Here is a 16,140-nt window from a genome sequence, read left to right on the forward strand (position 1 = left end):
ATTAATTGAAACCATATGAAGTTTCATTAAAATAACTAGAAGAATTGAGCACTTTCAGGGCAGGCATTAACTTTCATAGTTAGATTAGCCAACTCAATTTGAGTTTGAGTTGCAAAAGAACAATTTTAAAACTTGTACCAAACTCGATGGCAAGAAAAGAATCATACGCTTGATAGTTGAAACAGCAGTTAACTCGATGGAAAAACTATTTGAAGAACTTTAGCAGACGATAAGAATCATTATCATTTAAAAATATTTTCAATTGAAAAGTAAATTCAGCTAATACACAACAAAATAAAACTAAACTTGAGGATTATCTTCCTTTGACAAAATGGAAGGGAAAAAAAGAGTATATAGAAATAGTACATAGCTTCTCGAGGTTGAATGATGATTCCTTGACAATGAAATTTCATTGGCATTGAGGCCTTCAAACTCTTTGTTTGCTACTCGTAAGTTTACTCGTGTGATCATGCCATTGCTATGATAGGAAGCATTTTCACTAGCTATAATGCTTCATAGTTCTTTCTCCGATCGAAGTGGTTGTATTATACTGTTATGCATCAAATTTTTTTACCTCCAGATTGCGAAGATTATCGCATTTTTGCTCTAGCAAAAAACACACCAGCTAAGAGGCCTGCAGAGGTAGGCATGAGCTCCTTCATTAAATGTGTGCCGCAAACAAAATGCCTAGACGCAAAATGAAAACTTACCAAAAAGAATGCTCAACAGATTCTCTAAGCTGGTTGGAACTTTGAAAAGAACGATTCCAGCAAGTGAAAGTGGAATTTTATTGAGTGATCCTACAAGACTGCAAAATTCACATATCAGCAGACAATTAGCCCTATTCAAGCGATATACAAAACGGTATCATCATGATCAAAGATTGTTAATTCCACCATGGGTCAACAGGTGCTTCACTGGGCAGGAGGATTATATAATATAAGAAATGCAGAGAAGTCTATCTAATCAACAACGTAAAACTCAATGATTTGGTTAAGCATTCTGGTTTTTATATTGAACAATATGTAGACATGAGTCTTAGGGAAGAATGCATCATCATCAAGCGGTGATGTTCTGACTATTTTGGATTTGCTGCATGGATTTTCTCCCGCCATTGAACTATATGCAAAAGATGTATAACCAGTGATAATATGAGTACCCAACATCCAAGTGAAAGTATACATGGGGGGTCATGACAAATGGAATGCTGTTGATATTATATTTAAAGGGGTAGCCTAGATAAGTAGGAAAAAATAACATTCAGATGAAAACCTAGGAACTATTTGAGTAAACAAGCCGTGTGTCTGAGGATGGATTGGAAAGGAAGCCTAATAAATTTAATTTGACAAATGATAGACGTTCTGCCCTACCTGTATGTAGTTGCACCTGTCTGATGAAGAAACCACATTGAAGTGAAGCTGATAGCAAGACCTAGAAAACCACTTAAAGTTGTCACCAGCCAAAACATAGGCATCTTCAAAAGTGGCCTGCCAATTCACTAGTTCATAAGCCAAAAAAGAGAGTGTTTCAGGGAATTATAATAAATTTTAATTGATAGGGGCAGCAGCTTACATTTCTGGTCAATGACTCGATATATTTGACTAGTTGTTAGCTAAGACTAGAAATCTTTTTTTATATATTATCTAACAAAAAATTCATATGTATCAATTTAAATTTGAATACTATATATTTATAGACAATTATTGCGTATATGCAATTATTATCAACTAAATCTTTTTAAGACAATCTTTTCTGTTCAAAAATGTGAGACATCCCTGGAGAACCAGAGTAATTTTGCCGAGCAACACGATTACTTGGTATGGGAAATACAACAATGCAAAACAATAGACAGCGCCAAAGGTTGTGCTAGCTACATAGCCCAATGTTATTATTCCAAGCAGCTCGACTGCCTGACACTTCTTAAAAAGTGGATAATATGATAAAAAAAAGAATGATAAATAACAAGAAAGGATAGAAAATTGAGAATACAGCGAATATAACTTCATTGATAGTCAAAATTTGACCTATCATTTGCTAGTGTGTTATGCTGCATCCAGACATCAGATATCACAGTAATTATCGTGTCCTTGATTATGTCAAAATTTTAAACATGGAAACAGTTAAGAAATAACAGAGAACTAGCGGATAGGACAAAGTAATATAGAGGAATGGCAAGCATAACTTGTATTTAGATATTTATTTTTCATTTCTTTTTTCAAATAGTAATATTAGAAGTGTCATAAAACAAATTATGTATTAGAAAGCCATTGTGGATTCTACCATCTTCTAAGAAAGTTTCAGGTAATATTAAGGCTTCAACAGAAACTAAGCTAATAGTTAATTATCTGAGAACTGATCAAACTGCCATGATAAAGTTTATGGGTTTTTTTTAATGTCAATCAGAAGCAAATGCCATAAATATGAGATAATTCCAGTTCCGGAATCAAAAACTGAAGCAGCTCATACTAAATATTACTACTGGATATTAAACAATATGTAGTAAGAGAACAACATAAACTACTCACGTTTTATAAAGATACTCAACTTCATTGAAAGCAAATATTAGTAGAAGTCCCAAAGGCAGAGAAAGCATGTTATTGAGTATAACCATTGAAAACTCATTTAAGTTTCCAGATTTGGTTACTTGCTTTGCGGTATCCATAACTCGTCGTAGGGTCAACTGTGTGTAGGAAAATCTTTGTCAGATCATTGAATAAAAACTAGAAAATTATGTCAGATTTACTAAAATTGTGATCAATGATGTCAGATTCCTGGTATTGTACATTAAAACATAGCATAAAAAAATTCCAAGGTCATAGTAGCACACTTTGAGCTCTGCAGTTATAGGTTCAACATATAGTTAATGAACGGACTGCAATATGTTGATTCCAATGGAAATTTCAGCAATATGGAAAGAAAACATAAGCATGGCTCGTAAGTTGCAATGTTCATGTTTTACAAGTTCCAACATGTCAATTTAAGTATAATATACAGAAATACCACAAACCAAACAAGCTATCTCAACTGATATAAAATGGCTTTCCCCTTAGGAAGCATGTATGGAGTCACTAACCTTGATTAACTAATTGCATATAAATCTCTCTTTGGACACACCCAAAAGTCTTCCTGGTGGTTTCTTGCTCATCTTAAAAACAATTTTGGTAAAGACGCATTATATCATTACTCAATTGGCTACTATCAAAGAATCAGTGTCCAATATGCCTTATTCATCTAAAAATTCCACATTTATTTATCAATGAGCAAAAACTCAAATAGGAGAAAAAATGTCCAAGAACTTATGCCACTACTGTTTTCTCATAGTTATAAGTTTAACGTTCAAACAAAATAAGAAGTCAATGATGTGACTTAGTATGAATACTGATTGGCAGAAGCATATGATGATCTTAGAATTTGCTAAGAAAATAAGAAACATAAAAAAAATGACCGAATAGGATGCTGTCAGAAAACAATTTAAAATCTGCCATCCATAGCCAATTGCATGAAATGATAGATCTGTTATCCCCCCAGAAATTGCCGAAATAATCTGCAGAAAGAGTCAATGTGAGATATTAGGGAGATAATATGTTACACAACACTGTAGGATTGTTAAAGAGTAATGTGACTACTTCATGAAGGGAACATAATCTATTTTAAAATGAATATCAATGAACAAGCTAAACGAAAATGCCATGCAGCACTAAGCACATTTTTTTCACTAAACAGCACTAAGCACTAAGAAAAAATTTCTTATCTACTTTAGTCATATATGCACATAGTCATCATTTCACGCCAGTGATATATACTTAGTTATTTTCTACACTTGATAAGGAGGTACCATTAGAATCAGAGCTGTCCACACTTTCCTGTCATGATGCTTCATGAAAAGGTACATTTCACCAATAGCAGTTATGACATTGGTGACATTCTTCAGAACTGTTACCATGGCAACATTGATATATTTTAAGCTGCAAAAAAAAATCCATTAACATATTATCAGATAGAAATATTAAGAATAGTCATGCAAGATAATGTTGTGGTGTGGGTCACTAGTGCAAGTGGGTTATAAACAATAGCAAGGTCTACTGGGAAATAATGCAAGATTGATCAAACACAAAGAAATAAGAAAGATAGGGTGTGCCACATGGTACTGCCAATATTCAGAAAAAAATAAACACTCATAGTCGGAGGAAATATAAGTCCACAGATGCTCTCTCGGTTTGTTGGCACACAAAATCCATCATGTCATAGAACTGAGTACAAAAGTCCACAGATAATAGTGTTCGCACCCTATACCGTCAGGACCTCAAGTTAAAGCCTATAAGAGTTTTATATAGAGGTAACTTTATTTTGGTCCAAAATCAAGAGGAAAGAAAAACATGGAGGAAAGGAGGTAGGGAGAGGCACAGTCCTTATTTACTTGGAAGGGAAAGAGGACCAAAGTTTTTCCTCCTGAGTCCTAACTCTATAGTCTTTCCACCCAAATCGGATGAAGAGGAGGGGGGAGGCCAGCACATTCACCAAATGATGGAGGATACAGCCTAGAAGTTGCTGACTAATCTGGTCATCAAAAATCAACCAATGTTGTCAACTATCACCGAGTCAGTACCATTATTCAGTTATTCCTTCCTTTTGTTTCTTTTCCTCAAGCAAAAAGAAGGATGGTTTATCTTTCACGGTTTCTTCTCCTCCATTTTCTCTTTTTTCCTTCCCTTCTCCATGTCAATATCATATCATGGTTTCGTGTCCTGATAGAAAGAATATTCAAATTTGTGATATGAAACTTGTTTGATACTTACGTGTGAGTTGGAAGAAATACATCAATCTTATTCAATAAGAAACAAACTGCACCTTATATAACACTTAACACAGTAGATAATAACTAATGTGGGACTTCTCCAACACTTTTCCTCAAGTTGGAGTTCAACAAACTACAAAACACGATTGACTAGGGCATTAGATGAAGACATCAAGACACAAGTGGGACGAGTGGGGCTCCCTCTAACTATGATAGTGAGATGCTGAAGTCAACAACTTGGTTTGTGCTTTAAAAGAGCTCATCAAACATTATCTTTTTTCCTAACTTGAAATTGAAGGTGTTGCATCATCCATCGATCAAAAGTTTGCAAATTGGAGCCAAAAAACTCTAATGGAGACGTAAAAGAGGAGAAAATATTGAGAGAATACAATAAAAGTTGGCTATTACTTCAAGGTTCAAAAGGAGATGTTGAAGAAGAGAGTTGAGTAAGTAATGTCATCTACTCGAGAAAAAAGAAAGATAATATTGAGAGAACAAGAACCAATATATCCTTCTAATAAAAGTGTGACAAAAAATTTGGATTCAAGGTTTCAACATCTCCTATAAGATAGAGGAGGAATGGCATGAGAAATAAGTAAATTCTTAATCATTTTACTCCAGAGAGGTAGAATACAAGAGAATGAGGAATGTTTTGATTATGTGGAATCAAATAACTATTCTTACTAAAAATATTTTAAATATTGCACATCAATTTTATATTTTTGATTGCATAAGCACAGTAGTTTTAAACCACTAGAAAGTTTAGATAATGTGCTTTTTTTCTTTTTTGTTAATTATTAGTGAGCATTTATGCATTCATTTTCTTGGTTAAGTTACTATACTTAATAAGTCATGCTATTCCAAATACAATAAAGGTCAAATAATTTTCGTAGTAATACCTGCATATACATCAAATGTACCCAGACACAATACCTCTTGTATTCATCTAAAAGATAAAGACTTAGAGTTGGTTCATGATGAAAACTTGCAGGTCCATTGGTTACACTTCCATTAGCTTTCATACATGACCTTATGGTAATGATATAATTGCCAGAGGTGTATAATGTGTATAAATAATTGATCCCCTTTTTCCTCCAGTTAAATGGGTTGGAATAAACTAGAAGGTAGAAGATATTTTAAGGGAACTACAAATACAATATGCAGCCAATCACAGAATGAAAATGAAAGTAAAGAAGATTACTCTATTTCATCTCCTGCTAAGCCTAGCAAATACAATATGCAGCCAATCAGAGAATGAAAATGAAAGTAAAGAAGATTACTCTATTTCATCTCCTGCTAAGCCTAGCAATTTCTGTTTCATTCTTATTTACATACTACCTCTCAGCTTTTATTCATGATAAGCAACCAAAAGACCAAGATCAGAGAAATTTGCATCAAGAAAATTGTCATACCTAAGCATGCTTGTGGCAAGCATCCCAACAAATATTATATTCACAGGTAACCAAACTTTGATTAATTTCCAAGTGAGTGGTTCCGTTGATACTACACCAAATGAACTCAAAGTGGAGACTAGTAAAACTGAAACGAAGTTCTGCAAGCAAAGAAATTGCATTCAAATGTAAGCCATTTTAGTTGTTTGATGCGGCAATGAATTCAACATGATGATATGTAGAATAGAAGCAAAGAAATGAAGACAGTATTGAACCACACCTGGTAAAGCATTAGCGAAATCCCAGCACTAAAATCATAGCCAGACAGCACAAACTTGTTCACAAGTATCATGCTACATGATGACAAGCAGTAAGCAAGACCAGATAGAAAAGCTTGGTTATTCAACTTTAGAGGTCTATTATAGCGTAAAGGTTTATCCCTTCCATTTTCATCTTTACCATTTTCCAAGTCCATATCGTCTTCAAAGGATTTTACTCCAGATAGTGGCCTGTAGATAAATGATCAGAAATCTGTTACATGAAATCTACCATTTTTAGATATGCATAAGATCACAAAAGAAGATGAATCATGTAGAAAATATAAAATATAATGAGAAAACAAAACACGAAATTCTATCACTTAATTATCCCATAAAACAAAAGAAATATGAGCACGCAAGAAATATTCATCAATTTATCAAAGATCAAAGAAATCAATATTCACTATGCTTCATTTATAGCATGATGACTTAAAGTTTTGCGCATGTACTGAATTTTTCATCGGTTTATGGAATTTATTGCAGAAAACAAAAAACAAAAAAATTAATGTAATCAGTATAAGTGAAATTTCTTGGGCAAAAATTAAAAGTGTGCTCTTACTTTTTAAAATCATCAAAAGACACCCCCTTTTATTTTTTTATCAAATGAGGACTCATTTTTTGGTTTTTTATCAAAAGGGAGTCTCAAGTCTAATTTTTCCCAAGATCAACCATATAAAATTGGTTCAATAGGAACGGTTTATTGGCTAGTCTGGTTCATTAAAAAAAAAAAAACTCAACCCAATGTCCCGAATGTCCCGATCTCATCAGTAGATTAACTCTTAATTTTATAAAATAAAAATAATCACATGCATAAAAATCTATTTAATTTTAAATTTATAAGAAAATAATTTTGTATTTTTTATAAAGTATTTAACAATATAAAAAGCTAAATAGGTCGATAAATATTTAAATTCATAGAAAAAATTATATTTTAAATAAAATATTTAACACAATAGAAAAATAAGTACAATCACAAAATAAAAAAAATAAATCTTAAATAAATTTACTATTAATCCGATTAGTAAATAAAATTTTAATCTTACAAAAGAAAGTAATCATACCCACAAAAGTATATAAAAATAATTTTTTTAATTTTATAAAGCATTTAGCAAAAAATAGAAAAAAAAAATTAGGACTTCTATTGAGTAGAGGTAATTTGTTGAAAAATTAAATTTTAAGTGCCCTTTTAATAAGCAATTAAAAAGGGGCGTCCTTGATGATTTTAAAACTGATGATTTTAAAACTTGGGGCGCCTTACAATAACAGATGTTGTATATAAATAATGATCAGAAATGCCTACTGCTTCAAATTGCTCAGTTCAACGAGAAATTTAGCAATTAGTATGGAAGAATGAAAAAACCAGCAATAAAATGCAAGAAATAAACTGAAACAGCAATCGTTAAGAAAATCACATAAGGTGCTGAAAGTTTATCGTGTAAAAATGTAAAAGGAAGCATTGCTTTTAAGTTGCAAAATGATATTCCGAAGGCTTAAATATCTGAAGAATAAGCACAGATAATAAGCATCAAGAAGAAAGGGGGAAAATTGATAGTTTTGACGTTTGATAGAGATGATAAGTATCAGTCTTGCCTGCTAACATCTCTTCTTCCGCTCACTACAGCATTTGTTGCCAGACCTAGTAGACTTCCATTCTGATCATGGGCAGCAATACCGTTTCTTTCACCACTTAGAAATTCAGTGTCAAGTCTTCCATAATGTCCATCGGGAGAGTTCGGAGAAGCATGCCTGGTAATTGAAGGGGAGTCAGATGAGTATATTTTGGTATTTCGCCAAAAGAGTAAAACAAGTGCCTATCAAATAAATAAGATGCAATACCACCCAATGCTGTATACGCAATGTGCGTGCCAATATATAGAATTAGAGGAAAAAACGAAGAAAGCGACTTGGGCATTTTATAATCTAGTTCCAACTTCACCACAATCTACACAAAGGACTAGCCCGCTGCAGAAGTTATAAAATTTTCCTGGCACGAAAAAAAAGAAAGAAAAAAAGAGGGGAATCCCTCATTTGGTCCGTGGGCAACTACAAAACCCAGTTATTAAACCCCCAGAACAACCGAAGTCACAAATATCAATCCAAAATACGCCACAACCGGTATAAATTATCCAACATAAGAAAAAGGAAACTGAATAAAGTTATTCGGACTTCCATGGTCTGGCTCAACAATTCAACCTTCACAGCAAGAATTCGGGGCAATGCATACCTGGAGTCCATCAGCCGACACGAAAGAACAACTATCCCGAGTATAAACCACGGGAATCCACTCCAATTTCAACGAAGCGAGAGAGAGAAGGGCACCGGCAAGGGGAGGAGCAGCAAAACAAATCGCCTTCTTAAAAAGAAGACGACGACGCAGGAGAAGTACAAAGCGATCGAATTCAAAACACTGACCACTCCCCGTCACGAAGACCTAACATTTAAAAAGTGCAAACTTCCATCCTCGCCCACCGAAACCCAAGAACATACCGAAAGACGACGCGCTTGGTGGTTCGTGGGTCCCGGACGGAGAGTAAGGTACACGTGGAAAGTGATATTCCGGTGACTTGTGAAACTATCAGAGAGCGTTCCATTATATCGGACCGAGACAAAACTTTCGGTACGAAGAATCATTCCGTAACGGGCTACGTCACGTCACGTGGGACGGCCAGTCGAGGGATGGGAACACCTGTCATTCAAGACAGAAACTTCGAAGGCATCCTAAAGAATAACACGTGTCCCGAATTAAATGAATTGGAAATTATTTATTTAATTCCTAGAACTGCGCTCAGTATCGTTTTTTTAATAATATAAATAGTCAATAAGATATTTTTATAGCCGACTTTAGGTACCTTCTAAGAAAAGAAACATGGCACGTGACATGAAAAAACTTTTTGGAGAGGAAGGAAAATGAGAATGGAAGTGAAATAATCAAATATTAAAAAATCTTTGATGATTTTCTTTTTCAATTTTTCAAATGGTATTTAATACGTAGAATATGGGTGACTTAAAAGGAGAATCAACTTAAAGAATAGTCAACTCCTCGGAGAATGCCCCCGAGTTTAAAAAATAAATATCATTTTATTAATATATGTTATTCTCATTTTTAACTATTTCTTTTATTTATTATTATTTTTTCAAATATCGTCTGGCATTTGAGTCGGGCGGCGCCCTGACTAACAAGGACATTTGATGGGCCGAGCGGCCCAAGGAGTGCATGCTCAGCAAAGGCACACCTCTGTAATGTAAATGTAATCATAAAAATTTTATATACCTTCATTCAATCCCTTGGAAAAGAAATTATTATATTTGCAATCATTTGGTTTACTTTTCTAATAGAAATTTAGTTTAACTTGTATGATTAACGAATCATACAACCTTCCGGGAAGATTCACTAGCCGACATCACACATACAAAATCATCTTCAAATCCAACAGCCTACAAAATGTTGAAAAGTTTCTTCACCAAAATCTCGTGTCGTTGAAATTCTAAAAAACAGAGTGATGACTAGTCGCCTCCATTTCAACACGGATCCAGGTATGAATTATAGCTACATGTCTTCATGTGCGCGCAGCGTCCACGACTGAGGTTGAAATGACCAAAACGAGATGATCGAGCTACCAAGACGAGACTGATTGAGATGATCGAAGCAAGGTTGGCCGAGACGAGACAACTGAGACGCCGAGACGAGATTAGGCGAGATGCCTTCGGGGGCCCAAGTGGAGACTAGGACTGAGCCCATGTTGAGTCTGAAGTACGGTCTGAATCTGAGATGGCAGATATCTCACTCTTGTGGGATCAAGTCTGTGTTAATCCGTCTTGCCACATCGGTCTAGATTTTAACCTTTGCATGACTCTTGACCTTCATTTTGGAGGGAGTCACTTCTTCTACCATATCTGCATCAATAATTTAAATAATTTCAAAATGAAACATCAAACCCCCAACTCTAATTCGGATCCGTCCCTGCCTCCATCGCAATCCATCAACACAGTGGTCTTCCATGTGTTTCACAAGGGGAGGATTTTAAACTGCAAAGTCACTCGCTCTCAGGCCTGATTGATGCATGGAGAAGGTACACCAGAACATCACAACCTTCATCTTCACCTCGAATTACTAAAAGGGTGCTATTATATTTATTGCAGTGTTGTTTTTCTTTTCTTTTTTTTCAGAGAGCTTTTAATTTCAATCCTTCCTTTAAATTCTTCTTCAGGCACTAGAGCAATATATTTTCGACAGTCAAGTTGCAGGTGAATTAGTGAGTGCGACTAATGAAATTGGCAGATCGACACATGCATTTTGTGTTCTTGGAAATGTCGACGATGTCGATCCCCCACTTAAGTTAGATTTAATATTGTTGGTGAATTATTGATGGAGTGCAATCAATGAAAGGGAAACGCGCAGTGCGACAATACTGTGGAATTGTTGGAAGCGTCAATCCTGATGGAGAAAACTAGACATGCGCAGTGCAACAAGTGGACAAAAGCACACCTCAGCCAAACATATCATCATCTATCTTTCTGTCTCTCTCCATTTAGAGGATTCCAAACTTGATACCGAAGTCAAGAGAAATTATTGGCAGCATTTGAGTGGTATGCACACTCTTCTTCCTCCTCCGCCCATGGTGTTGGTTATTTGGGAGTTGCTAACTGCTGCTCAACTTGGCCAACCACCTCCTGAGCGAGGTCGCGTCTTAGCAGCTCTGCCATGGCCTTCGACGTGAGCTACTGCCTGAGCTGGAGAGTGGCGGTGGAGGCCAACAATGCCCGGGCGTGGCGCACCGTCCCGGCGCAATGCGTCCGCTACGTCGAGGACTACATGCTCGGCGGCCAGTACTGCCGAGACCTCGACACCGTCGTCGACCAGATCTTCGTTTACCTCGACGGGATCAACGCCGCCGCGGACGGGATGGACGCTTGGATTCTCGACGTCGACGACACCTGCCTGTCCAACACGCTCTACTACAAGGACAGGCACTTCGGGTAATCCACGCCGTAAAAGATGGTCGATGTTTTTCTAAAGTTAAGCTAGCGAACGTGTAAATTGACAACGATATTCTTTTAGCGGAGATCCATTTGATCCGATGGCATTCAAGAGCTGGGCTCTGAGAGGGATCTCGCCGGCCATTCTCGCGGTGCTTCAGCTGTACAGAAGGCTAATAGAGAAGGGTTTCAAGGTGTTTCTTATCACCGGAAGGGATGAAGAGGTGTTCTACTTGTCCACTGCACATAATCTTCATGCGCAGGGCTTCATTGGATACGAGAGGTTGATCATGAGGTGAAAAGAAGAGAATTCAATACGATTTATATTATGATTTCCTATCCGAAAAGAAAAACAATAATCATGATTTTTGTGCGAGTTGCGTGCAGAAGTGCAGAGTATAGAGGGATAGCAGCGACCGTGTTCAAATCTGCGATAAGGAAGCAACTGGTAGCTGAAGGTTTCAGGATCCGAGGAAACGTCGGCGATCAATGGAGCGATCTCTTAGGCGATTGCACCGGCGATCGCTTTTTTAAAATCCCTAATCCCATGTACTTTGTTCCATGAACAACAACAACAATTCTTAGTTTCTCTGACTTTTACTTTGTCCAACAGAAGTAATATATATGCCAACGAAGTTGCTTAGTTGTACATCTAATGCATTCTTAAATCATGAAATTTGAGAAACTTGGAAATGAACTTCCATTTAATTTGCTGTAATCACAACTTAATGATTGTTGATTCTATAGTTCTGTTTGATGTGTCATAGTAGATTTTTCAATCAGCTCTAGTAGCCAATTTATCCTAGATAGCAAGTATGAAGACTCTCTAAGACTTGATTTAAAGTCTGTATTTGGAATGATTATTTGATGTATTCAAATTTTTTTCTTAAACAGAAATACTTTTCTGCCAGAATCTTTTGGCATGATTAGGTGAAAAGTGAGATTTTCACGTGTTAAACATTATTGCTTTTAGATATAAATAATGAATCTTCTTTTGTTCACTTAACAAGTTGATTATTTCAATTTGGATGCTTGTTCTGTTTGTGGTTATTTAACTCGTGCTAAATCTACATTTCCATCATTCATCAACAAAGAAGCGACTTTTTTTTGTTATCACCTCTCATGGTGAATGAGTGATCTTGAATATCGCCAGGTTAAAGTGAATTTAACCATTCAATATTGACTACTAAAATTCAATCCAAATCTGCACAAGTCTGTTTGGAGGGGCAAGAACAATCAAAATTTGTTAACCATCACAAAACAAAAGAAACTTCAACTGACAATTTAAACTTCGAATCAAGGACACGTCTCAACTTCGAAAGTGCCATGCATCTCAACTAAAGATACTACAAACACCAACCAAATGCTTGATTTTCTCTTGCGCGCAGGCTAAATTTGGATAAATCTACTGAAATGAAGCAGATGCAGGACCAGCTCCATATCCTCCACCTCCACGGCCAAATCCAGGTCTGCCACCACCAGCACCCTGCACAATTACACAATTTCAATAGTTGTGATGCGAATGCTACCGATGTATTGTAAATTGTAGTTTACCGAATGAAATAAAACCATATACAAGTGAATACGAATGCACGAGCGCTGTTTATACTGTCTCAAGAATGCTGAACCCAACTATTCAACATCGAGGTGAGGAGAAAATGGGCAGGAAAGAAGTGAGGTAGGGGGACAAGATTATAGGGAGGAGATAAGAACATGTTTCTGTAGATTGTGATACCTTAGAGCATTGGCCATTGGAGGGAAGCCGCTTTGTTGGAGTAAAGGATGGAATTGTTAAAATATAGAAAGACAATTAACAAATGGATTTGAGGTTTTTCTTATCTTCTATTAATCAGATTTATCAGCATCTGTGCGAGTACTAGAGTTTCCATTCAATTTGGGTTGGGTAGAAACAGAATTGGCTTATGCTAGGCTCCTTGAGATTAATGAAAATAGTTCGTTATACAAACTGAGTCCCAAATATCAAATAATTCTTTCATAATTCCTAAATGGCTTTTGTAAACTCAGGAACTCAGCACAAACAAAGATCATAAACAGTTTGGGGAAAAAATCAGGATGGGCACACATGATCAATCAATGTAAACAAGCTCATTCAAGTATTCCATAGCATATAACATACACTAATGAAATAGCACATCTAAATTTCTAAGACATTTAGAAGTTTATTCGGCATATTTGATAACATACATTACACTAATTAAGCGCATAGGAAATGCAGTTAACTTGCTTTTAAAACCATTATTTGGTAAGAGCCTTGATAACAATGCTAACATAATGTTCTATATTTGGATTAAACTCATTTGAAGTGAGCTCAGAAAATGGTCAAATTCTACAAGTTTTAACGAGCAAACATAAATGTGATTATCTGAGATCAGTTGAAGCCCAACAGGACTCAAACTCTTCATGTTTCTTGAAAAGGATTGTTATTTATTAAGCTCCATACAACATTTTTATAGTGTTACCTAAAAAGCTAGCTAGATAAACTACATATTCGTCCATGATAATCTGAAATAGTTATTCAACTCCATGTAACCAAATCACAATCAACTCTGACTGGAAATACATACCCTGAAAGAAGGCTGGAATTCAGGAGGTGCACCACCCTTCTCACCAGCCTCACCTGGGGGGCCTCCAGGCCGAGGTCCTCCACGGTATCCATCCCTATCTCCAAATCTCGGTCTATCACCCTCAAACCGCGGTGGCCCTCTGGGTAAAACAACATACCAAATCGAATGTCACCAAAGAATCATTAAGAAAGAGGCAAAAAGAAACTTTAAATTGGCGCATGGTAGCACCTTGGGCGGTCTCCAGGAGGACCAGAGCCAAATGGGCGTGCAGGCGGCCTTGCAGACTTTTTCAAGGTCGCAGGGACAATTTCCGAAGGAAGATTAAGGTAGGTTCTTAGGAACTCAATACCATCATTGGTGAGATACCAGTAGTAGTGCTGCCACGCAAAGGTTTCCCTCACGAACTCCCTCGACTTGAAGCTCTGCATCAGTTTGATCACCTGAAGGTTCGGCACGTCGATCTCCGGGTGCTTGGCGAGGTTATAATCCTTCTTCGCGTAAAGCACACCCTCTACGCTCACAGAGAAAAAAACATCAAATCACATCCAATAGATAAAAAAAACTGAAACTTTAACCAAAATAACTAATAAAGAAGCGAACTTTATGCATTAAAATACACAATTAGAAGAAGGTGGCAACCCTGGAAGAGGTACTTGCAGATCTCATGGCGGTTCTTCTTGGGGATGATCTGAAAACGATAAATGCACGAAGCGACGAATAAATGTCACATTCAGGAATAAAGGAAACAGAAGCTTCTTTTGTCTCTCACCATGGCTGCTCACGATTCCGCGCGACCTCCTCAGGTGAAGTAACGATCGATGATGACGCCGAGAGAGCGAAGCACAAACCCTAATTCGTGGCATCTTATCGTATCACTTATATTTGTCGATACGAGTCGGATCATGTTGGGCCTCCAGTTCTGGGCTTACGAATGAAGCCCGCTCTATTTCATTATGAAAAAATTATTTTATTTTATTTTTTTGATTTTAAAAATTGATGAATTAGAATTTTAAAAATTATTTCTGGATTTTAAAACCATGTGCATTTCTCCCTCAGCTTTAAAGAGTGGAGGTCTTTTGCTTCTCCATCAGTTTGCCTTGCTTTGCATATTCTGTTTATGCTTTGCCATGGAATCCATCGCAAGCATTTCTACTTTCTTAGCTTTTCGTAAATTAATTAGATCATAATAATAAATTTTTATTTCCTATAGAAAGTTCAATATAACATTCATTAGTTAGATCATAACAAGCGGCGATCGAGCAGTTAACATGTATGATATTTCGAATATTAGTTTAATGCATTCGTAATTTAAATTTAACAGTTATAATTAAGCTAATTACTATAACACCCCCGCGCCACCGGATTTTGGTACTCAGACGTCGACGGTGCAGGTCGACAACTGCTGCTGGAACCGGAACGCCGGCGTCTCGCCGGCACCGTTACCCACACGGTTACTGACCGTTAGGAAAGCGGGGCAGTTGGCCTGCAGACGGTAGTGGCCGGAGATCCACGTGCCGACCTTCCACCGGAGCCGCCCCTCCACCTCGACCTCGACGAGCAGGAGCCCCGTCGCGCGGGCCTCCTCGAGGGCCGCGGCGAGGTACGGCGCCAGGGGGACGCAGGCACCGTACAGGTACGGAGACCACACGGCGACGTCGTGGTGTCCCTGGTAACCGGCGGCGAGCGGGGCGGCGGCGGTGATGCGCTGGCCCTTGAAGGCGGCGAAGGCGCGCAGCTCGTCGTAGTAGATGCCAACGCGGTCGTTGGGGTTGCGGGAGGAGAGGGTGGTCTGAAGGACGGCGGTGAGGAGGTTGGGGGCGGCTCCGCAACCGGTGACGTTGAGCTGGTAGATGGAGACGGCTTGTAAGTATAACTTGGGCTTGGAGGGGCGTAGGACGAGCCAAATAATGAGGATGAGGAGAAGGATCAGGCTGACGAATAGAAGGAGACCGGTGAGAAGGTGGCGGAGGCGGAGCCGGAGCCGGAGGCCGTGGCGCCGCCCGCACGGTTCCTGATTGTCGGAATCCTTCGCCGACATGTTGCGAGAACAGGTAATGATTTGGGAATGAAAT

The 16,140-nt window shown here is 37.5% G+C and overlaps 4 protein-coding genes across 4 annotated transcripts; 1 reads left to right on the top strand and 3 right to left on the bottom strand.

Annotated features, from left to right (window-relative positions):
- Positions 1 to 312: 312 nt before the first annotated feature.
- On the bottom strand, positions 313 to 8,868 carry LOC141843188 (GDP-mannose transporter GONST1-like). The gene is made up of 10 exons (XM_074731230.1): positions 8,731 to 8,868; positions 8,097 to 8,252; positions 6,467 to 6,695; positions 6,208 to 6,347; positions 3,836 to 3,965; positions 3,446 to 3,544; positions 2,526 to 2,680; positions 1,371 to 1,487; positions 711 to 808; positions 313 to 634 (listed from the first exon to the last, which is right to left on the bottom strand). The coding sequence occupies exons 1-10, from the start codon at positions 8,739 to 8,741 to the stop codon at positions 591 to 593; spliced, it is 1,179 nt and encodes a 392-aa protein (XP_074587331.1). The 5' UTR covers positions 8,742 to 8,868; the 3' UTR covers positions 313 to 590.
- A 2,238-nt stretch (positions 8,869 to 11,106) lies between these two features.
- LOC141843623 (acid phosphatase 1-like) lies at positions 11,107 to 12,055 on the top strand. Its single transcript, XM_074731670.1, has 3 exons — positions 11,107 to 11,483; positions 11,566 to 11,778; positions 11,871 to 12,055. The coding sequence occupies exons 1-3, from the start codon at positions 11,209 to 11,211 to the stop codon at positions 12,046 to 12,048; spliced, it is 666 nt and encodes a 221-aa protein (XP_074587771.1). The 5' UTR covers positions 11,107 to 11,208; the 3' UTR covers positions 12,049 to 12,055.
- A 582-nt stretch (positions 12,056 to 12,637) lies between these two features.
- On the bottom strand, positions 12,638 to 14,911 carry LOC141843060 (small ribosomal subunit protein eS10z-like). The gene is made up of 5 exons (XM_074731083.1): positions 14,838 to 14,911; positions 14,708 to 14,756; positions 14,297 to 14,579; positions 14,069 to 14,207; positions 12,638 to 12,969 (listed from the first exon to the last, which is right to left on the bottom strand). Exons 1-5 carry the CDS (start codon positions 14,838 to 14,840, stop codon positions 12,889 to 12,891), a joined length of 555 nt encoding a protein of 184 aa, XP_074587184.1. The 5' UTR covers positions 14,841 to 14,911; the 3' UTR covers positions 12,638 to 12,888.
- Positions 14,912 to 15,433: 522 nt separating this feature from the next.
- On the bottom strand, positions 15,434 to 16,106 carry LOC141843682 (NDR1/HIN1-like protein 1). Its single transcript, XM_074731736.1, has one exon. The coding sequence runs from the start codon at positions 16,104 to 16,106 to the stop codon at positions 15,441 to 15,443; it is 666 nt and encodes a 221-aa protein (XP_074587837.1). The 3' UTR covers positions 15,434 to 15,440.
- Positions 16,107 to 16,140: the final 34 nt, after the last annotated feature.

This window comes from Curcuma longa, chromosome 12 (assembly GCF_044706935.1).
Source record: "Curcuma longa cultivar G26 ecotype Majalengka, Jawa Barat chromosome 12, ITB_CL_G26_1.1, whole genome shotgun sequence".
Lineage (NCBI taxonomy): Eukaryota > Viridiplantae > Streptophyta > Magnoliopsida > Zingiberales > Zingiberaceae > Curcuma > Curcuma longa.

What these genes read in the sequence shown, in the direction of transcription:
- LOC141843623 (XM_074731670.1), top strand. Translation starts at nt 11,209, where the DNA reads ATGGCCTTCGACGTGAGCTACTGCCTGAGCTGGAGAGTGGCGGTGGAG. An exon ending in TACAAGGACAGGCACTTCGG is followed by an intron (nt 11,484 to 11,565) that starts GTAATCCACGCC and finishes ATATTCTTTTAG; the next exon opens with CGGAGATCCATTTGATCCGA. An exon ending in TACGAGAGGTTGATCATGAG is followed by an intron (nt 11,779 to 11,870) that starts GTGAAAAGAAGA and finishes AGTTGCGTGCAG; the next exon opens with AAGTGCAGAGTATAGAGGGA.
- LOC141843682 (XM_074731736.1), bottom strand. Translation starts at nt 16,106, where the DNA reads ATGTCGGCGAAGGATTCCGACAATCAGGAACCGTGCGGGCGGCGCCAC.
- LOC141843188 (XM_074731230.1), bottom strand. An exon ending in TTTCGCTAATGCTTTACCAG is followed by an intron (nt 6,348 to 6,466) that starts GTGTGGTTCAAT and finishes CTTTGCTTGCAG; the next exon opens with AACTTCGTTTCAGTTTTACT. An exon ending in TTCTGACAGCATCCTATTCG is followed by an intron (nt 2,681 to 3,445) that starts GTCATTTTTTTT and finishes TCCTACACACAG; the next exon opens with TTGACCCTACGACGAGTTAT.
- LOC141843060 (XM_074731083.1), bottom strand. An exon ending in CTGCAAGTACCTCTTCCAGG is followed by an intron (nt 14,580 to 14,707) that starts GTTGCCACCTTC and finishes CTGTGAGCGTAG; the next exon opens with AGGGTGTGCTTTACGCGAAG. An exon ending in AATTCCAGCCTTCTTTCAGG is followed by an intron (nt 12,970 to 14,068) that starts GTATGTATTTCC and finishes GTAATTGTGCAG; the next exon opens with GGTGCTGGTGGTGGCAGACC.